Raw genomic sequence first — 23,102 nt, 5'->3', positions numbered from 1 at the left:
ACTCAGGAGGGTGAGGCAGGAGAATCACTTGAATCTGGGAGGCAGAGGTTGCAGTGAGCCAAGATCATGCCACTGTACTCCAGCCTGGGCAACAGAGCAAGACTCCATCTCAAAAAAAAAAAAAAAAGTGTACCAACATAATGTATTGAATAACACAAACCTAACACAAGAAACTCCAAGAAGGATAAACTCAACAAGATCCACAAATAAACATCACGGTAAAAATGATGAAAGTCAAAGACAAGGAGAAAACCTTGAAAGCAGCAAGAGAAAAACAACTAGTTACTTTCAAGGGCTAAGATTAACAACTAACTTCTTAGCAAAAACAACTGAGGCCAGAAAACAGTGGAATAACATATTCAAAATGCTCAAAGAAAAAAAAAACTGTTACCAAAAATCCTGTATCCAATAAAACGATCTTTCAAAACTGAAGGCTTGGGAGCTGAGGCAGCTGGACTGCTTGAGCTCAGGAGCTCAAGATCAGCCTGAGCAACAGTTGAGACCCTGTCTCTACAAAAAATACAAAAATTAGCCAGGTGTGGTGGCAGATATTCTGAGGCAAGAAGATAACTTCTTAGAGGCTGAGGCAAGAAGATAACTTGAGCTCGAGAGGTAGAGGTTGCAGTGAGCCAAGATTGCACCACTGCACTCCAGCCTGGGCACTAGAGTGAGACCTTATCTCGAAAAGTATTTAAATCTTTAAAAAATGAAGGCAAAGGCCGGGCACGGTGGCTCACGCCTGTAATCCCAGCACTTTGGGAGGCTGAGACGGGCGGATCACGAGGTCAGGAAATCGAGACCATCCTGGCTAACACGGTGAAACCCCGTCTCTACTAAAAAGTACAAAAAACTAGCTGGGCGTGGTGGCTGGCGCCTGTAGTCCCAGCTACTTAGGAGGCTGAGGCAGGAGAATGGTGTGAACCCGGGAGGCGGAGCTTGCAGTGAGCCAAGATTGCGCCACTGCACTCCAGCCTGGGCGACAGAGAGGAGAGACTCCATCTCAAAAAAAAAAAAAAAAAAAGAAGGCAAAATGAAGACATTCCTAAATAAATAAAAACAGAGAATGTTTTGCTAGCTGGTCTACCTTATAAGAAACACTAAAGGATTTCCTTCAGACTCAAAGCATATGACCACCAATGATAGTTTGAAATCTATATTTAAAAACACAGAGCACCAGTAAAGGTAATTATGTAATTATAAAGTACATTATAAATGCCTAGTTTTCTTTCTTCTCTTACCTGATTTTAACAGCCATTACATAAAATAGTATTATATAATGTATCGTTGGACGGTTAATATATAGAAATATAATGTATTTGCTAATAACAGCACAAACGAGGAGATGGGAGGAAAGTTGTGCTACATTAAAGAAATATCAGGCCGGGCGCGGTGGCTCAAGCCTGTAATCCCAGCACTTTGGGAGGCCGAGACGGGCGGATCACAAGGTCAGGAGATCGAGACCATCCTGGCGAACACGGTGAAACCCCGTCTCTACTAAAAATACATAAAAAACTAGCCGAGCGAGGTGGCGGGCGCCTGTAGTCCCAGCTACTCGGGAGGCTGAGGCAGGAGAATGGCGTGAACCCGGGAGGCGGAGCTTGCAGTGAGCTGAGATCCGGCCACTGCACTCCAGCCTGGGCGACAGAGCGAGCCTCTGTCTCAAAAAAAAAAAAAAAAGAAAAGAAATATCTACTGGCCGGACGCGGTGGCTCACGCCTGTAATCCCAGCACTTTGGGAGGCCGAGGCAGGTGGATCACAAGGTCAGAAGATCAAGAGCATCCTGGCTAGCATGGTAAAACCCCATCTCTACTAAAAATACAAAAAATTAGCTGAGCGTGGTGGCGGGCACCTGTATTCCCAGCTACTCCAGAGGCTGAGGCAGGAGAATGGCCTGAACCCAGGAGGCGGAGCTGGCAGTGAGCCGAGATCGCGCCACTGCACTCTAGCCTGAGCAACAGAGCAAGACTCCGTCTCAAAAAGAAAAAAAAAGAAGAAATAACTACTGATGGTAAAGTAATAATTATAACAATATATGCTCGGGGTTGTAACATTAATAGATATTATATAACACTAATATCACAAAAAAGGAGGAAAGGAAATAGAGGTATATAGGAATAATGATTCTACATCTCACTGGAACAAAGCCTGTATAAATTTGAAGCTGATTCTAACAAGTTAAGATGTATATAATAAACCTAAGGGCAACCACTAAAAAAAAAAAAAAAAAAAAAAAAAAAACTCTCAAAAATATGTAGTGAAAAATAATCATTACACAAGTTTAAATGCTGCATTAGAAAACATTCACTTAATACTAAGGAAAACAGAAAAAGAATACAATAAAATAGAAAAAAAAATACAGAACAAAAAAAGACATGAGGTACGGAGAAAACGAAAAGTAAAATGGCAGACATAAATCCAACTATATGAACAACTACATTAAGTGTAAATGGATTAACCGGAGGGGTGCGGTGACTCACACCTGTAATCCCAGCACTTTGGGAGGCCCAGGCAGGTGGATCACGAGGTCAGGATTTCAAGACCAGCCTGGCCAAGATGGCGAAATCCCGTTTCCACTAAAAACTACAAAAAAAATGAGCCAGGCATAGTAGCAGGTACCTGTAAGCCCAGCTACTCGGGAGGCTGAGGCAGGAGAACCGCTTGAACCCTGTCGGCAGAGGTTGCAGTAAGCAGAGACTGTGCCACTGCACTCCATCCTGGGAGACAGAGCGAGACTCCATTTCAAACAATAAATAAATAAATAAATGTAAATGGATTAACCAAGCCCATCAAAAGGTAGAGACTGTCAAACTGAATTTTTTAAAAATGATCTAAGTCTCCAGAAGATACAATTTAAATTTAAAAATACAAGTAGATTGAAAATAAAAAGATGAAGAATATATCATGCAAACAACCACAAGAAAGCTGGAATGGCTATACCAATATTAGATAAAATAGACTTTAAAAAATAGGTAACTGTTTGACATATACAGACAAAACAGACTTTAAAAACTTTTGTCTCTTATATCTTACACAGACATGGATATATATCAAACTATATATATTTTTAAAGTCTGTTTTGTTTAATATTAGTGTGGGATATGATGAGGTTTCTCTTCAAATAATCCGATTAATCTTTTATTCTTTAATTCATAGTTACCTCCCACTCAATTTTTCTCCTTTTTTCTTCTTTTCCCTTCTTGCCTTTGTTAAATGCCCAGGCCCTCCACACTACAAAGAGTTATCAGTACCAGCTCACATTCCTTTCCTTATTTGGAAGGAAGACTAACTTTCTGGCTCATTACAGATACCCCTTCCCCTGTTCCCTCCACTTTCCTTTACGTGCCCACCCTATCTAAAAAAAAATAAAACGTTTAGCCAACCAGGATTAGTTTAGATTGTACGACCCAAGCCCGGCCAATGGGGAAAGGGTACAGGGGCAGGACTTGCGTCAGGAATAAAGGCTCTTTGTTGCCCCTTTGTTCAGGTGTGCTCTCATGGCAACTGGCCAGGGAGCCACCCCTCTGCACATAAGTAAAATTGCTTTGCTAAGAATCCTTTGTTCAAGTACTCAATTTCCTTAGGATTTTGAGCATTATTCCTAACATTAGTATAGCCACTTCAGTTTTCTTGTGGTTGTTTGAATATATATTATTTTTCATCCTTAGATCTTACTTAGATATAAATATCATTATATAAATATACTCTTTATCTCATATCTAAAGAGCGTCATTTTGTAATGATGGAAGGGTCAGTCTCTCAGGAAGAGGGTAACAATTATAAACATATTTGCACCTACTAACACAGTACCAAAATATATGAAGAAAGACTGACAGAAACAAAGAGAGAAACAGAAAATTCAAAAGCAATAATAGTTGAAGCCTTCAACACCTCCTTTCAATAATGGATAGAACAATTAGGTGGAAGATCAATGAAGAGACAGAAAACTTTGAACATACATGAATTAACTACACCTAACAGGTGTCTATGGAACACTATAGAATTTATACTCACTATATAACACTCCACCCAACAACAGAATATATATTCTCAAGCGCATATGGTACATTCCCCAGGACAGACCAGACCACATACCAGATAGTAAAACCTCAAAAATTTCAAAAGAACAGAAATACAAACTATGTTCTCTGACCACAAAGGAATAAAGCTAGAAATCAGTAACATTAAAAAATTGGGGGCAGGGCATGGTGGCTCACACCTGTAATCCCAGCACTCAGGGAGGCAGGGGTGGGTGGCTCACGAGGTCAGGAGATTGAGACCAGCCTGGCCAACATGGTGAAACCCCATCTCTACTAAAAATACAAAAATTAGCCAGGCATGGTGGCGTGTGCCTGCAGTCCCAGCTACTCAGGAGGCTGAGGCAGGAGAATCGCTTGAACCTGGAAGGTGGAGGTTGCAGTGAGCCGAGATCATGCCACTGCACTCCAGCCTGGGCAACAGAGACTCCATCTCAAAAAAAAAAAAAAAAAAAAAAACCTGGGGCGGGGCTTGGTAGCATGAACCTATAGGCTCAGTTACTTGAGAGGCTGAGGCAATGAGGATCCCTTTGAGGCCAGGAGTTAAGAGGCCACAGCGTACTATTATAGCATCTGTGAACAGTCACTGCACTCAAGCCTGGGCAACATAGTGAGACCCCATCTCTCTCTTTTTTTTTTGAGACAGAGTTTTGCTCTTGTTGTGCAGGCTGGAGTGTAATGGCGTGATCGCGGCTCATCTCAACCTCCACCTCCCGGGTTCAAGAGATTCTCCTGCCTCAGCCTCCCAAGTAGCTGGGATTACAGGCATGTGCCACCACCCCAGCTAATTTTGTATTTTTAGTAGAGATGGGGCTTCTCCATGTTGGTCAGGCTGGTCTTGAACTTCCGACTTCAGGTGATCCGCCTGCCTTGGCCTCCTGAAGTGCTGGGATTACACGCGTGAGCCACCGCACCCGGTTTAACTTCTCTTAAAAAATAGAAGTTAAAACATTTTTGGGAAATTCAAAAATATTTGGAAATTCAATGATTCTTAAACAACTAATGGGTCAAAGAAGAAACCTAAAAGAAAATAAAACATACATTAAGACAAATGAAAATGAAGACATAACAACCAAAATTTAAGGGTGTTTAGAAGGATATAGCTGTAAATGTCTATATAAGAAAGAACAAAAGATCTTAAATTGGAAACCTAACCTTTGCAATTATAAGTAACCCAATAACAGCCAAAACAATCCTGAAAAAGAAAAACAAAGTAGGAAGATTCACACTATCACATTTCAAAACTTACTACATAAAACAAGTAGTCAAGACAGTGTGGTACTGACACAAGAACAGACATATAGATCAATGGGACAGAATTGAGAATCCAGAAATAAAACCATCTGCTAATTTTCAACAAAAAGGCCAAGATCATCTAATGGGGAAAGAAGTATTTTCAACAAGTGGTGCGGAGATAAATGTGATAACTACATGCAAAAGAATGAATTTGAATCCTTACGTCTTACCCTATATAAAAATTAACTCAAAATGGCCAAAGACCTAAATGTAAAGGTTAAAATTATAAAATTCTTAGAAGAAAAATAGGGGTAAATCTTCATAACCTCATATTTGGGAAAAGATCCTTAAAAAATGACTCCAAAAGCATGAGTAACAAGAAAAAAGAGAATTTAGACTTAATCAAAATGTAAAACATTTGTGCTTCAAAGGATACCACCAAGAAAGTGAAAAGACACAAGGGACTTATATCAGGATATATAAAGAATTTTTACAACTCGATAAAAAGACAAATAACAATTCAAAAGTGGGCAAAGGATCTAAAGAGCCATTTCTCCAAGGAAGATATACAAATGGCCAATAAGCATGTTCAAAGACACTTGACATCATTAGTAATTAGGGAAATGCAAATCATAACCATAAGGAGATACTACTTCACATTCATTAGGATGGCTATAATCAGAAAGTCAAAATAAGAAGTACTGGTAAGGATGTGGAGCAATGAGAACCCTCATATACCACAAGTGGGAGTGTAAAATAGTGCAGCCACTATGGAAAAAACTGTGGCAATTTCTCAAGTGACTAAGCCCAGAATTACCTTATGACCAAGCAGTTTCACTCCCACATGTATACTCAAGAGAAATGAAAACATATGTCCACACAAAAACTTGTATACAAATGTTCACAGCAGCATTATTCACAACCAAACAGTAGAAAGAACTGAAATGTCTATCAACTGAGGAATGGATAAATAAAACATGGTATAACCATACGATAGAATATTATTCAGCCATAAAAAGGAATGAAGTCCTAACACATGCTACAACATGAATAAATCCTTGAAAACATTATGCAAAGTGAATGAAAGAAGTCTATTATGAAAGACCACATACTATAATACTCCATTTACATGAAATGTCCAGAATAGGGAAATCTAGAGACGGAAAGTAAATTAACAGTTGCTCAGGGAATCCTGAAAGGAAGAGGGGGTGATAGTTAAAGGGCATGAGATTTCTTTTTGAGATGATGAAACTATTCTAAAATTGACTGTGGTGGTAGCTGCACATGTCTGTGAATATACTAAAAGCCATGGAATTGTATACTTTAAATGGGGAATTACATGGTATATGAATTATACCTCAATAGAGCTGTTTAAAAAATTTAGTTCAGTTCTGGTCTCTAAAATACTTTCATATCAAATATCCAAAACATTGCTGAGAGACAGTAAAAGTTTAAAGATCAATTGCAGCAATGCCACTGACCAATAATCACATAAACTTCATTCCACCACCAATACATTCTACACAACACATACATAGAATCCACTAGTTTTGTCTTTATGCTGCCTATAACTTATAATACTAAATTAGATTAATAAAAATTTTCAAGGAACATGTAAATGAAATCCCAAAACCAACACATAAAATGAAAAAGAGGTAGTAATAATAACTTATTAAGATGACCACAGAGGGCTGGTTTTAAGAACAGTTAACCGAATTTTTTTTAATACCATACAGTAAGATAATTTGTAGTTTTCCCCCTGTAATGCGGTTTTGCTTGTACTGTTTCAAATGCATCTTTCCAGAAAACCTAATCTCTATTCATTCCTCTCAAGATTTCAAATACCAAGTAGAACATTGAAATTTTAATATATTCATTATCATAAAGCTTTCCTTTTCTTGCCCATCTTCATTAAGTCAGTGATAAAATAAACTTCTGAGGTGACAACCAAGTTATTTCAAGTTGTCCATTGTTAATTCTCTACATTTAATGATAAATAATTCGAAGTAGCAGGTATCATTTGTAACAAATAATAATTTTATAGCTATAATTTTCCTTAGAGGAAAACATCCCTAATTACTGCTGCTAACATACTTGAAATCTAAAGTAAGATCTCATATAGGATTCATGCTACAAATTATAGAACAAGCACTGTATCATAGCAACCCAGCAATACCACTACAGTGACACGCTGAGGATGCAATCCAAGATTCTAATTTAAGAAACTGGCACAGAATATAGGACATGTAGCTTTTTTTGGCAATACCCCTAGAACATTAATAACTAAAAATCTAAAATCAGCTTTTATTTGAAACTTTAGAGAGCAGGCTATTATAAAGTAACAATGGAAATGTTTATTAACAAATGATTCACAGCACTGTGACTAAATATGACTTATTAAGGTTCTGTGATTTCATTAAAATTGAAAATGGTGGGAAAAAAATTGTAGACATCACATTTTAGGAAATTTGAACACACACGTACTACCAGTTTGATAATGTTCTAATATATAAATGTATGCATTATTTTAAGAAAACCCCTACAATACTAAAACTTTCAAGAACATAAATATTTCCATGCTTTAATCAATTACCATTCAAATGCAAGTATATCCGCAACTACTGCTATTTTTTATTTCAAAAAATTAACTGGGCTGGGCATGGTGGATCACGCCTGTAATCCCAGCACTTTGCGGGGTCAATGTGGGCAGATCACTTGAGGTCAGGATTTCGAGACCAGACTGGCCCACATGGCGAAACCCTGTCTCTACTAAAAATACAAAAATCAGCCAGGCGTGATGGCTCGCACCTGTAATCCCAGCTTCTCAGAAGGCTGAGGTAGGAGAATTGCTTGAACCCAGAAGGCAGAAGTTGCAGTGAGAAGATTGCACCACTGCAATCTAGCTTGGGTGACAGAGCGAGACCCTGTCTCAAACAAACAAACAAAAACAAACAAGGTGTTCAATTCTCTAGAGCAGAACCTAAGCTCTACAGATGTCCCACTTCCTTCTACCATCAGCATAGATGGGCTTTGGGATGGTGGTGGTGGGGAAATCCAAGAACCCTGAAAATTACATAAAGTATTATATACATATTTTAAAATGGCACATTCTTTAAATTGGATTTTCCAAGAGATTCACACATAATCTCCATGAAATTAAATACTAGTACTCTTAGAAATTATTTCCTTTCCTTTAAACATAAGAAACTTATAACCAAGGTTTCAAATGAGCTGGTTCAGTATTTCCAGAAATAAAAACTTTATTCACAAACAATTCTAAATTGATTCTAATATTTTTCATTCAGAAATTTGCTATTTGTAATATTCTATTAACAGAAAATAATAGGCTATTGAACAATACACACAGTATGATCCCACTCATGGGTAAATATGAGAAGATGCTCAAAAATTTAAAAGAGATTTCCTCTGGGTGGGAATTTTTACTTTCTACCATTGTAAGATTCTCCTTTGAGTTGTTTTAACAGTGAGTCTATAAGTTTTTACAAAAATAATACATAATGGGGTAGTTTAAAATATGACACTTCCCATTACATATTCTTTAAATGAGTTTATTTTAGAAAACCATGAAAACTGAGATTCGCTTATGACTCACAGCAAGTATTGTATTATAACCTAAAATAGTCATTTCTGTTCTATAGAAGTTACTTCTCTAGATCTTAAACAAATTAGTTCTTAAAAATATACAGAGTATCCAGGTGATCCAAATTAAAAATAGATTATCAAAACAGATGAAGTACCAAAACCAATGACTAGATACATGGCAGCTAGGTGAAGGCTGAGTTATTTTTACCTTTCCTACATGAATAATCAAAATTTCTTATGGGCCGGGTGCAGTGGCTCACACCTGTAATCCCTGCACTTTAGGAGGCAGAGGCAGGCAGATCACTTGAGGTCAGGGGTTCGAGACCAGTATGGCCAAAAGGGCAAAACCCTGTATCTACTAAAATACAAAAATTAGCCGGTTGTGGTGGCAGGAGCCTGTAATCCCAGCTACTTGGGAGGCTGAGGCAGAAGAACTGCTTGAACCCAGGATGTGGAGGTTGCAGTGAGCGGAGATGAAATCACTGCACTCCAGCCTGGGGGACAGAGCAAGACCCTGTCTCGAAAAAAAAGACAAAAAAAAAAAAAAAAAAGTCTTATGAAGGCAATATGACTGTGGGAAATAAATGCATCTTAAAAGCACTTCATTGTTATATTTGCTACTTTATGTTCACTCTGGATTCAAAATCAGGTTGGTTCATTCACTGGAAGCACAAATGCATGTGGAAAACTATTTGAGGAGATGATATCTAACTTTAATTTCAGCTTGTCTGGAAGTTTTAGTGGAAGAATAAAATCAGTCAAGTGGTATATTAACCCAATTGACTTTTATTTCCAAGTCTCTGTTATCTTTACCTAACTTTTTTCCTCTCTCAAATTGAGAAGAAATGATCAGAAAGATAGTACTATGCTAACGTGGAAGAGTATTTTAAAAAGTTTTCAAAAACTTTCTGTAAAAGGGGACCAGAATATGCCGAACATTTCCAAAAGAGGCAAAAATAAGTAGATTCTAATCAGTTCTTGATAATCTACAATAATTTCTTCAAGTTAATTACAGATCATTATAACTTTGAGTGGTGACTCCAAAATCTAACTGTGACACAAATGTGCTGAATGATTAACAATTCACTTCATCTTATTTCTCAGTACTCATTCATAAAACAAATGCTCTCATATTTTTTTGAGAAAAACTTTAGGTTACCTAAAAAGGAGAGAGAGGACAGTGCTAAAAAGAAGACCTCAAAGAAGATCAATGAAGCATTTTTATATCAGAAGAATTTAAGAAACAAAAATCCCTTGCTTTAACGGGTCTTAGAAAAATCTACATTCAATACTGGCTTACTTGCCCAGCACCTATAGTCTAAAGGTCTAAAGACTATAGTCTATAGATTTAGTCTTAGTCTTTAGTTAGACTAAAGACTATAGTCTAAAGACTTACTCATTCAGCTTTTACAATTTCTACTCACCTTACACAAATCTCATCTCAAGTTATCAGAAAGAAACGTACTGGCTGGGTGCCGTGGCTCACACCTGTAACCCAGCACTTTGGGAGGCCAGGGTGGGTGGATCACGAGGTCAGGAGTTTAAGACCAGGCTGGCCAACATAGTGAAACCCTGTCTCTACTAAAAATACCAAAAAAAATTAGGGAGGCGTGGTGGCAGGTGCCTGTAATCCCAGCTACTCGGGAGGCTGAGGCAGGAGAATCACTTGAACCCGGGAGGCGGAGGTTGCAGTGAGCAGAGATTGTGCCACTACACTCCAGCCTGGGCGACAGAGTGAGACTCGGTCTCAAAAAAAAAAAAAAAAAAAAAAAAAAAAAATTTTTCTCTTGATAAGGTTCTCAATTATAAATATTTATCAGTTGCACTCTAAGGAAATAAGGTACTAAACTTTGCTTCAGTCCAGGCAACAAACATCTTCCATTTAACAGAGGAATCAGCAACCAACTGAGAAGAGCAAGTCATACATGACCGGCACAAGAATATAACCTACCTAGGTTTTGGTGTTTTCATCTATAAAATGCTAACCAGTTTAGTGTTGCAGGTAAACATTACTCAGTTATAAATCATCCTAAAATTGTAAATTATTTTATGATATAAAATGATGTTTTTCTTTCAATCAATTTAACAGCTTTTGCTTCATTCTTTCATTCAATAAATATAAAACAGCACTGACTATCTAAATGCTGTGTAGGAAGATATGGCTCTTGGGTCTCAAAGCACTTATAGTCTAAACACAAAAAGCAGGCACTTTAAGTAATTCATGCAACTTGTCCCAGCAAGATTTTGTGATCTTCTTCATGCACATAACAATGACATCTTCTCATGCAGTGTACACAGAAGACGTTCTATTGAGTAGGGAATAGATAATCCCAATTTGGCCAGGAGACTATGTGGCCAGCAACCCAAACTATCAGTGCCTTCTTATAAGCAAATCTGAAAGTCTTGGCAGGCCATTAAAGAATATAGTTAAAGACTATACATAAAGAAACATTAACTATATTCTTTATATTATTTATATATAAATAAATATATATTTTTATATATAAATATATAAATATATATATTTATATATATATGTTTACAAGTCATAGAAATTACCAAATGGGCACTCTTTGATTCACATATGCAGTGGTCTATTTTATATTTACAACTGGGTTTCTAAATGGCATCTCAATTTTAAAATTTCCAAAATACAACTCTGGATTTTCCCTCTATACCTGGTTCCCCCTCCAGTGTACTCCTTTCTCGCTGGTGGGACACATTCCTATCTACCCAGGTGTCCAAGCTAAAGCATCTGAGAGAGTCATCCTTGACTCCTACACCTCTGCCTTTCCATCTCCTCCCAAACAATTCATTAACAAGGTCCTATTTAAGATATATCTCAAATGCATCTTTCTGTCTCTATCTTGGGCTACTACCCTAGCCCAAGTCACGTAATGTCTTACCTGGCTTATTAATCTCGTAACTTGTCCTCCTAAAAATCTTGTTCTGCTACAATGCATTCTCTACCCAGTAGAGATAGTAATTTTTAACTGCCAAACTTTCCGAAAGAGTTGTCCATACTTACTCATTCAGCTTTTACAAGTTCCACTCACTATCCACCTTACACAAATCTCATTTCACGTTATCAGTCCTCCAAACGCCTCTCATGTCACCAATGTTGCCTAAAGACTAACAAACCCATGGAAACTTTTCAGTTCTCATTGGGCTTGTCCACAGTTATCCACTGTTACTACTTTCCCCATCCATCCTCCAGTTTGTAAAGACTCTCTTCCCCTGACAGCCTCATCTCCACTCTCTCCTGTCTTCTGTGGCCTCCACTCCAGCTGTCTCTCTTGGCTCTTGGTTGTACCTTTTCCCCTTACCCATTATCTCAATGTTGGTATTCCTTGGCGTCTTCTCATTCTATCCATTTTCAGTGGGCAGTCATTTCTACTTCAGGTGCTTCAAATGCCACGTATAAGCCAAAGACTCTCAAATTACCTCTAGCACATTGCTTCATATCCAAATAATCCACCTTCCTACTAGGCAGCTTCACTTCAATTTCCCATGGACACTCGACCTGTCCAAAAAATAACCATTATCTTCTCCTCCCAAATCTAATGTCTCCCCGCTTTTTCCCTTTCAACTGCTATTATACATCCAGTTGCCCAAGTTAGAAATGTATCATCGATGATTGTTCCCTCTCACCAGATTTTGCCTGTGATACCACCCCATCCCCACTTGGACAAGCACCTTTATCTCTTGTCTGAATTACCGTGTCAGTATCCTCACTAGTGTTACTCACTCTCATTTCCCAATACACTCTTCATGGTACTGTAAGGTATAAATGCAATAAAGTGCCTACATCCATTCTTCAACATAGCAACAAGACTATGCACTAGGCCCTAAATGTTGTTCCACTTCTCTAGTGATATAGAATGTATCACATAGAGATATAGAATGTAACCTATATTCTAGATCACAGCCGTAAACCGCTGGTAATTCCCAAAATATACTACGCTGAATTACCTCTGGGTCTTCATATATTGTCTTTTGGGTGGACCTCTTAGCCCATCTATCTTGGCTTAACACCTTCTGGCCTTTTAGATGGCAGTTTACCTGTCACTTTCTCCAGGAAACTTGCCCTGATCTCTCCCCTACCACACCAAAACAGGACTGAGTCCTTCACCTACTCCCTTAACATTTTAGAGCTTATTCTTATCATGACACTTATCACATTACTTGAAACTGCCTGCTTACAAGTCTGTATTCGCCACCAACTATAAACTCCTAAAGACGTTAAATTTGAAAAGAAAAAGCATTCATAATTTTATTCACTTTACTAAGCTTTAATCTCTGCAGTGGTTCACCAAAATTTTATGCACTATGGAAAACCAAAGAAAGGAAAAGATTTCAGTACTAGATTTTTGAAAATAAAGTGTGTGTCTAATTTCACAGCAAACAAAATCTTTTGCCTCTGGTCAATTTAAAGAAAAATGGTAGGGCAACTTTGTTGTTGTTGTTGTCGTTTGTTTTAATAAACTCAGAAACATATTCCTACAGAAGTTATGTCTTATTTTACTTTCAACTTCAATAGATATTTTTCTTTAGAAAAGCCTGTCTGAAAAGTTGTTTTAAAAATCTACTCGGCCGGGCGCGGTGGCTCACGCCTGTAATCCCAGCACTTTGGGAGGCCGAGACGGGCGGATCACGAGGTCAGGAGATCGAGACCATCCTGGCTAACACGGTGAAACCCCGTCTCTACTAAAAAATACAAAAAACTAGCCGGGCGAGGTGGCGGGTGCCTGTAGTCCCAGCTACTCGGGAGGCTGAGGCAGGAGAATGGCGTGAACCCGGGAGGCGGAGCTTGCAGTGAGCTGAGATCCGGCCACCGCACTCCAGCCTGGGTGACAGAGCAAGACTCTGTCTCAAAAAAAAAAAAAAAAAAAAAAAAAAAAATCTACTCAGTTTTGCTAATCAAAATTCAGGAGTTATAACAAAAACTGTCTCACCTTTTTCACTTTTATCAATTTAGAGGCAGGGGATTAACAATGAGTTCAAACAATCATTGACTTATGGTAATAGCTATAATTATGGAATATCCTTGATACAATGTGAAACGAAGGCAAAACCAATTAGACAAAATATACAATTTTTTAAAATCTGCGTTCTGCTGAAAAAATACACAATTTTAGATTTGATACTTTCCTCCCTACCTTAAAGAAAACTTCTCTGATGAAATGGCAAGATATTTACTAGAATAACAAGAGTGAAATCAATCCCCAAGGGAGGCTAAACCAGAATGACTTCTGAGATCCCATTCAGCACTGGAAAGCTCAACTAGATATAACACACAGTCAGGTTATAGTAGCTGCAATTAGCATCACCATTCCAGTAGGAGGAGTGTGTTTCCAAAAAATCCCTTGTCTTCAGTATCCAAGTTAGACTACCCTCACCAAAAAAAAAAAAAAAAAAAAAAAAAAAAAATCCCAGTATGTTTCTTCAGGAAACCCAATCAAAATTACGGGATTTCTAAAATTCTTCATTACTCACTTAAAAGGCCCACATAAATAAAATCCTTCAGGTAACAGTTCAAAAAGACAGATATAAAAACGAGGCTTGAAACTGCTTATTAGTCAACATCCTGCTCAGAGAAGTAGAGTTTATTTTGCATAATCCCAGTCTGTCATGTACAACTCTTTCAGCAAAGCATTTAGATTCCTTGTTACATAATAATACACTAAAAGTAATTATATATTTCAAATCTGTTCCTTTTACCTCCCTTCAAGGACATCCTTATAAAAAAAGATTGCATCTCAAACTTAGAAATTACTGCAAACAAATTGTTTCAGTTATTTTATATACACATGTCCACCTCTAGGAGTCAACCCAGTATTACTTTTCCTCACACATTTTATACAGTAACTTTCATAGCAACAAATCACTCAATAATGTTACATGTCACTCATACTGTTCATTGGCAAAATACAAATAATCTTTTGTTTTAAACCTACATTTACTATTTACTGCCAAGATATTAAGGACCCAGAATTCATTTACTTTAAATCAAGCTTGTCCAACCCACCTTATTTTGCTGTTGTTGTTCTGTTTCATTTTGTTATAGGCTTTTAGCATCCTGAAGACATAGTTTTTAGTTTCTGTCTCTAGTGATAAGCAGAAAAGAGGGATGAGGAAGGGGCTTTACTGGCACAACCAAAAACAGAAACTAAGAACCCATGACTGTATTCTCTCCCTTGGATACCCCTGTTTTAAATAATCCTGAATCCGTTTTAGGCATAAATATATTAAAACCAAAAAACTGGGTGAGGCAGTGATTCACACCTGTAATCCCAGCTTTTGGGAAGCCAAAGACGAAGGATCACATGAAGTCAGGAGTTCAAGACCAGTCAGGGTAACATAGCGAGAACCTGTCTGTACAAGAATAAAAATAAAAAACAGCTGGGTGTGGCAGCACACACCTGTAGTCCTAGCTACTTGGGAGAAGTGCTTGATCCCAGAAGTTTGAGGCTGCAGTGAGTTATAATTGTGCCACTATACTCCAGCCTGGGTGATAGAGCAAGACCCTGTTTCAAGAAAATACAGAAAACCAAAAAACAAAACAGAAAAGAATCAATCTCTGGTAGACAGCACCAAACATCACTAAAAGCAGCACAATCAACAAAGGAGAAGGGGTGACTAGAAGAAAACCAACAGATAATTTCTTCATCAAAACCGTGATTCTGTCTCTATGACCACATTGTGCACAAAATACTGTATTTGGTACCTTAACAGGATTTGAAAAAACAGATAATAACTTCTGCTTTCATGGAAAAATTCACCATCTCATTCTGGAGAGACAGCATCACAACACAACAGCTGAACACCCACCCAAACAACAAATCAACTAACACAAGTATCATTCAAACTGGTTATCAGAAAAGACAAAGACAAAATAGGAATATGGAATATAAGCAGCCCTGAGTTCTCACTGCCCTACCTTCGATAAAAAGCTGTGGTCAAGATTAAGTTAGAAGATAGACACGCAAAACACTCTGGAGAAAAACATTTCTTGATGTGAAATAAAAATAAGGCATGACCAAAATGAAGTAAAGTTGAAGAATAGTTCCTTTGTTCAATATCTTGTATTTAACACATACAACAGTAGTATCAGGTCTAGATCTTCAAGAAACAGAACAGTGTTGTGAGCATACAGAGGAAACTAGTTTTACATCCCAAAGTGGTTGAAATCATTACTTACTATCCTGAACGATGGGATTAAAATTAAGCAAACCTGTATCATATGTTCTCAGTTTTATTGCCAGCTCCAAAAATCACAGAGAAAAGAAAACTGACGACCTTACATCAAATAATAGTTGGGCTTTAATTATGGTAATGACAACAAACCAACAGAATCATCCCATCATACCTAAAACTCCAGAATCTAATGGCACTATCTCCCCTTCAGGAAAGTACTTAATAAGCCATAGGGGGCAGCAAAGTTAAGAGAGTGAAATGTAAATAGCAGGAGGTGAAGCCAGGGCAGGAAATGTTAATAGGCTGGGTAATGAACCGTGAGTATCAGAGAGAAAAGGACAAAGTCTCAATTAATGAATTAAATCAATAGAAAGACAATGCTAACCCAGTGATTCTCAATCCTGGCTGCACGTCAGAATCACCCTGGGAACTTTTAAAAATACTGTAAGTGGATTTTACCTTAGGCCAATTAATTTACAGTCTCTTGGGGATGTGCCTAGGTATTGATTTTTTGTTTTGTTTTGTTTTAAACGCTCCAGGTATAGGCCAGGTGCAGTGGTTCACGCCTGCCAGCACTTTGGGAGGCCAAGGCAGGCAGAACACCTGGCGTCAGGAGTTTGAAACCAGCCTGATCAGCCATGGCGAAACCCCCATCTCTACTAAAAATACAGAAAATAGCTGGGCATGGTGGTGCATGCAAGAGAATTGCTTGAACCTGGGAGGCAGAAGTGGCAGTGAGCTGAGAGATCGTGCCACTGCACTCCAGCCTGGGAACAGAGCGAGAACTCAGTCTGAAAGAAAAATTAAAAAATAAAAAAAAAAACCCTCTCCAGGTATAGCCAGTATTGGGAACCACAGTGCTAAACACATAAAAACAAACTAGTCTTTATCTCCAGCTTTTTACAAAAAGCTAACTTTTAAAAATGAAGCACAAAAATCTAAATGTATTATTTTTGTTAGTAAACCTGTCTTTGAAATCCAAAGCAGCAGTAACCCCTTAAAGACTAATTCATCTTTGTAATTTTATCAAGAGAAAAATGTTATTCTTGCAGGTGAAAATGGCTAAACTGAAGCTAAAAAGAATGAGTCATCACTCATGCAGGAAGACAACTTAAATCTACTGTTTACATGACAGTAACATACTACAATGGTTACATTATTTTGCCAAATACATTTTATTGGATTAGCACTTTATTCAATTAGACACTTCATAAAATAATCCATAATTAACAATTCGATAAGATAATGAAATGGAGGGAAGGAAGAGATGATCCTAAACAGGAATTCTAAAGATGTTAAAATAGGTTTAAATAGGAAAGTTTTTCCTGTATGTGACGACTAGCAGTGAACACTTTATTTAGCAATTTCTCTTAAATATATCCTAAAAATGTTTTAAGTTTTTTAAAAATAAATCTTCCAGAAGAGATATCTCAGAAAATAGTCCTAAAATGACTAAAATGTTATTTCCCTTTGTAAACAATTTTCTTAACATCTTCAGATGAATCTGAACTCTCCTCTAATGGTATCCCAATTGTGTTTAGATGGAATGACAGTAACTTTGAGAAGATCTATAAACCTTAAAAGTTGAGTGAGTAGTACTATTTTCTCTCCATGAAAAGGTTTAGCTATAGAACTTAAGATAATGTCAGTGTTCTTGTTCCACAATTACCTTAGATCACCTACTCTAGAAAACACACACATTTTACTCCCTAAAGATAAGGAAGCACTGCAATCAACACCACTATTACTGGCCTCAATACCTCCAGTGGGACCCAGTTGTTAAGAAAGAACCAACAAAGAATCTGAGTGCTACTGGGGAAAGTTTTATCTCTTCTGAAGGGGATTTCAATCTCAAAGCCAGTTTCAGCTTGATCTTGCTATTTATTTCCTGGCTGTCTCCTATGAGGACTGCATATCTATACAATTCTACTGGTTAGTCAGATTTCTTCGCTTGGTAAAAAAAATCTTACCACAGCTTTTAATATTTTAAAGAGTCTGACTTAATCCTAGTTCCATTTCTACACTCATGCTGAAAGATGTTACAGCTGCACTTCACATAAATCATATCTGAAAACTGATTATAAATAAAATCACACTTTAAATACACTAGGAAAGTTTACCATTTAAGTAAGTAATCCTATTAATAATCCTTCATTTAAAGATATTTTTAATCTGGATTTTCAAATATTTAAGAGAATGGGAACTAACATTCTTTGCCTATTTTTAGGTACTTAAATTATTTCCCTTAATCCCCACAGACCTGGGGAGATTGAAGGTATTATCCCCATTTTATAGATAAGGAAAACGACTTAGAAAGATTAAAAATTTACCTTCGACCCAGGACTAACCCCAAAGACCCAACTCTATGACACTGCTTCAAATTTACGTAAAACAGTTAACAGCACAAATACTGAAATCGTTTAACCAAGGTCCCAGTGTCAGTTGCAACATCATCCAGATAAGTAATCACAGGCCAGAAAACTTCTTTTTAGGCCTCACCTTTCTCATCAATAAAACGGGACTACTGATCTTGCAAAAAGTTCAGGGATGACCCAACGAATAGGATGTTTGTAAAAATACATTGAGCCACGGATTATCAAATAACAGTATTACCCTTAATAGGTGTGAAAAAGCAGGAGATACACAGGTATTAAGGGTTACACATCTTTGGATTGTTTCACTTGGTATGAACAATACTGTTCTATAATTTAAGAAAATGTTTTAAGGTAAAATAATTTTGAAATGCTAAAATGTTATATGAATGTAAGGCATCAATATAAATGTAAGGCATCAACTACTTTACCAAACCAGTCCTTCCAGAATCTTAAACAAAATAGGTTAAACAGACTGAAAAGCCTTTTAACAAGGCTTGTTTATTAAATACTTTCAATTACAGAACAATTTATTCTGAACATTGTTGCCATTAAAATCCTACAACCCACTTACCAAATGATTTTGCACAAATACTTCTTACAGGTGAAAAGGTTGGATTATTTTGTTAATCCTTACTATGCTTTGAGGAAAACTAGATGGCACTTTTCCAGTTCAGATGCATGTGGTCAAAGTGTAACACAAGCAGGCTGGTATAAACACTTAAAAGATCTTGGAGTCCATGGATATCTGAATCACTCCACAGTAAGATGGTATTTCAGAGGAGGAAGAAAATTCTCTTTCATACACATACTAAAGGGCTTTCCACTGGTTTTGTGAAGGCCACAAATGGAAAAAACTACCACTCACAGAAAAAACACAACACTGTGGTATCAAGTACACTGCCAAAGTTCCAATTGAAGCAATTGAATGTCTTTTTTTTTTTTTTTTTTTTTTAAATCACTTTCAAGCATTTTGGCATCTGGAGTAAAAGAAGTTGTTCTTATTAGTTTGTAATCCAAGTAAGGGTCTTATTTCCTCAATTAAATTTGCATAAATTTATCCTGAATACATAATTTTCCTTATGATGAATACTGTATTTTCATGCAAATATCTACAATTAAAGTTCCAATTTACTTTTTTCTTTACTAGTGACCAAATACTATATGGCACCTTCAACCTGTTGAACCCTACATCATATAACTTAGATGATTACTGACTCTATCCATATTTTTGCCAGGTTTTTAAAAGCAAAATGTGGCCAGGCGCGTTGGCTCACGCCTGTAATCCCAACACTTTGGAAGGCTGAGGTGGCCCAATCACCTGAGGTCAGAAGTTGGAGACCAGCCTGACCAACATGGTGAAACCTCATCTCTACTAAGAATACAAAATTAGCGGGTCGTGGTGGCCCATGCCTGTAATCCCAGCTAGTTGGGATTAGTTCGGAGGCTGAGGCAGGAGAATTGTTTGAATCCGGGAGGCGCAGGTTGCAATGAGCCGAGATCGTGCCATTGCACTCCAGCCCAGGCAACAAGAGTGAAACTCCGTCTCAAAAAAATTAAATTAAATTAAATTAAATTTAAAAAATAAAAATAAAAAAAAAAAAGCAAAACGTATCAAAGCTGCATCTCCTGGCCTGAAAACAACCAAACGTTTAATATTCAATTATTTTTATTAAAGTATACTATTAAGAAGTACAATACTAAGAAACTAGAATATCTTACTAAAAAGCAAATTAAATAACTATGAAATAACCCTAGCACGAAACCTTTAAACTACATAGTTTGACAATTTAATGAGGAAAAAAAATCAGTAGTGTAAAAAAACTATGATATTTTAAATAAGTGTAAAATTTAAAATCTATGAATAGCAAAGACGATATTCTTTTATAGCTATGACATCATTCAAGAATTAAAGTCTTGGCAATGCCTATCATTACAGTCTACCATTTTGCTATGTAAATTTTAACAATTTTTGTATGCTAAAGAGCAATCAAATGATAAATTCGATAACACAGACTAATCATATCTCTAAACCTCTTTTCAAAAGCCAGTTTGATTCTAACGGTGAGATGTCATGATTTAGAACCACTCCAAGAGTCAGGGCAAGGTAGGGTCTCAATAGGGTTCTGGAGCTGTTGTAGGTCAGCTGTGATTTGATCTGGGTTTTCTTTAGACTCCTTGCCAAACTAAGGCTGGATTCACAGGCCCAAAGACAAATGAGAACCAGACTGGCCTTGAAGGAGATGCTGTAGCTTTTTCAAATGAATTGAAAAATCTGAACATCTGATGATATGGATCTCCGTCAGGTTGCAAATTTTATTTAAAAATGTAGGAGCATTATCATCTTGTTCCATCATTTCTATCTCATAAAATGCAAGGACATTATTAAACATACTGAGTAATACACAAAGAATAAACTAGAACACCAGGAAATAACATCGAAAATCCTCTAAACCTAGTAGGAAAAGTGAGCCAAAAAGAGTGCCAAGTTCTCCTGCAAGGCATTAGGCACGGATACCAATTTGAATTCCTGTACAAACCTACAAAGTCCCTGGAATCACTGCCTGGCAAACTAAGTTCCCATTCGATTGCAAAGCAACACTACCTACTTCTTTATATTTCCAAATAGACCGTGTGTATCATCTCAGACAACAGAATATTTTAAATATTTCTGTTCTTTGAGCTACAGGATACCATTTAAACCTAACGATCCAGTGAATAAGATACTACACTGGTCAAATTTTTAGGCTTTTTCTTTATAAATACATCCAAAGGCCAGCTAACTCTTCGCCGATGTTTGCATTCGGATTCCTGGTTTGATGACTCTTAGGGGCAATCAATGGGAAGTGGAGTTGAGAAGAGGGTGGGTGCACACGGCTTTATAACTGTAAAAGTAAAGGACTAGCTAAAAGTGGCTGAACAGAGGAGCTGACACTCGGGAAAGTGAAGGTCGGGGAAGGTTCGTGCGGTTGTTAAAGCAAGACCGGGAAAGGGCAAACCTGGAAGAAGAGTGAAGGGCTCTACCTCGCGGGACGCAAAATAGGAAGTGCAGGTTAAGCAAGCGCGCAGGTGGGGAGGGGTGTTGGCCTCCCCTAGGATGGAAAGAGTTCAGGTGGAGAATTAGAAGGAAAGAGCCAAGACTTCACAGAAAACCTGTTTGAATAAGGAGGAGGGGGTGAGGGGACGCCAAGGCATCGTGGGGAACTCGGCTCACACACTAGGAGTCCCAGCTGAGAGAAGCCCAGAAGGAAATGGCTCTGCTTGCGCAGAGGCAAGCGTTGCCAGCCCCTGCGCTCGCTCCCGGGGCTGCGCCCTCGGAGGTTACCTTTGAGCTGGGGCAGCGGGTGCAGCTCTGCCTGGCTGCCCTGGCTGCGAAACTGCGACGAGCCCTGGGAGCGCTTCTGCCTCTGCGCCTTGCGGACCGATTTCCGGGTGAAGCCGTCCACTTTCTCCGAGGCCGAGATGGCGGCGCTGGCAGCCCCCGCCGGCGGCGACGACGACGACATCTCCGCGGCCCTGGCGCTTGGCAGCTCCGGCTGCTGCTTGCAAGGCACGGGCAGCGGCGGAGACGGCAGGAGGAGGCGGGGGAGAGGCGCGGGGTGCTCGCGCCCCTGCGCCCCGGCCCCACGGCCCTCCGGCCCCGGGACGCCGCCGAGCTTCTCCTCGCCGCCCGCCAACGCCTCACGGCCACATCTCAGCGCCGGAGGTTCCTGGTCCCCGGCGCGCGGCGAGCTCCCGGGGCTGACGGAGGGAAGGGCGGGGGCGGAGGGGGGTGAAGAAGTTGTTGACTCCGGGCGCGCAGGGCGGGTGGAAGAGAGCCCGAAGTTTAGACAACTGAGGCGAGGGCACCGGGGTGCTGGCGCCAAGCGCGCCTCTCGTTGCTTCTGCCCCGGTCGCCAGCCAGCCGGTCGGCCAGCACCTCAGTGGCCGCTGCCGGCGTAGCCCGCCCTGCCTGGAGCCTCCTCCCGGGGCGCTGCCATCGCGGGTCCCCTCGGAGCCACTGCCGCTGTGCCCACTCTTCCCGGTCAGCGCCGGCCCCTCATCACCCGGGGCGCTGCCCCGTAGCCCCGGCCCGGTGCGTGCACACACTCCTCCTTGCCGCGCTGGGCGGCCCGAACCCCCTCCCCCACGCGCCCGTCGGCCGCCCACGGAGAACCCCCGGCGAGCGACCGCTACAACTTGAGAAGGTGGTTGGTACAGACGAGCGGGGAGTGTGTGCGCGTGTGCGCGCGCTAGGGCGCGCGGCCCGGGGAGGGGCCTCGCGAGGGGTGGGGAGGGAGGAGTTTGACTGACAACTTCCGCGGGGTCCCGCCCGCCTCTCGGTGCGGCGGCGGGGGAGGGGGCGGGAAAGCATGCCAGTCTTGTTAGCCAATCGCACGGCTAAGCGGCAGCGACGGCGTGAGGTGCGGCCTCTTGAGGCAGAGGAGTGGGGCGGGCTGTGTGACGGGCTTTGGCCACAGCCAATCGTAAGTGAAGAAGGCGAGCGGGGTGCCCCTGCGTCACAACAAATGTGGCAAATCTCTTGGGAGGGAGGGGAAGCGCCCCTCCGCCAGCTGGCACTTTTGCGCTCATGCGCGACTGCTCCAGGCTGTCATTGCTCTCCGGGCCGTCTGCGAGAAGACCGGGAAATTTGAGAGGGTGCGTTCAGAGAGCAAAATT

General features: G+C 39.6%; 1 protein-coding gene across 2 annotated transcripts in view; it reads right to left on the bottom strand.

Annotated features, from left to right (window-relative positions):
* The window catches only part of PPP2R5A (protein phosphatase 2 regulatory subunit B'alpha), a 76,327-nt gene extending 53,802 nt beyond the window's left edge, over positions 1-22,525 (bottom strand). The window contains exon 1 of one of the 2 annotated variants that reach the window (NM_001257639.1): positions 21,769-22,525. In NM_001257639.1, coding sequence (NP_001244568.1) covers positions 21,769-21,949 — 181 coding nt within the window. In that variant the 5' untranslated portion in view covers positions 21,950-22,525. Of the gene's footprint in view, positions 1-14,902; positions 14,979-21,768 lie in introns of those variants that run through there. The other variant, XM_077994849.1, reaches the window with a different exon arrangement.
* Between the last annotated feature and the right edge of the window lie 577 nt (positions 22,526-23,102).

This window comes from Macaca mulatta, chromosome 1 (genome assembly GCF_049350105.2).
Source record: "Macaca mulatta isolate MMU2019108-1 chromosome 1, T2T-MMU8v2.0, whole genome shotgun sequence".
Classification (NCBI taxonomy): Eukaryota; Metazoa; Chordata; class Mammalia; order Primates; family Cercopithecidae; genus Macaca; species Macaca mulatta.
Note: the sequence above shows the minus strand (reverse complement) of the source record. Positions and strands in the feature narration are given on the sequence as shown.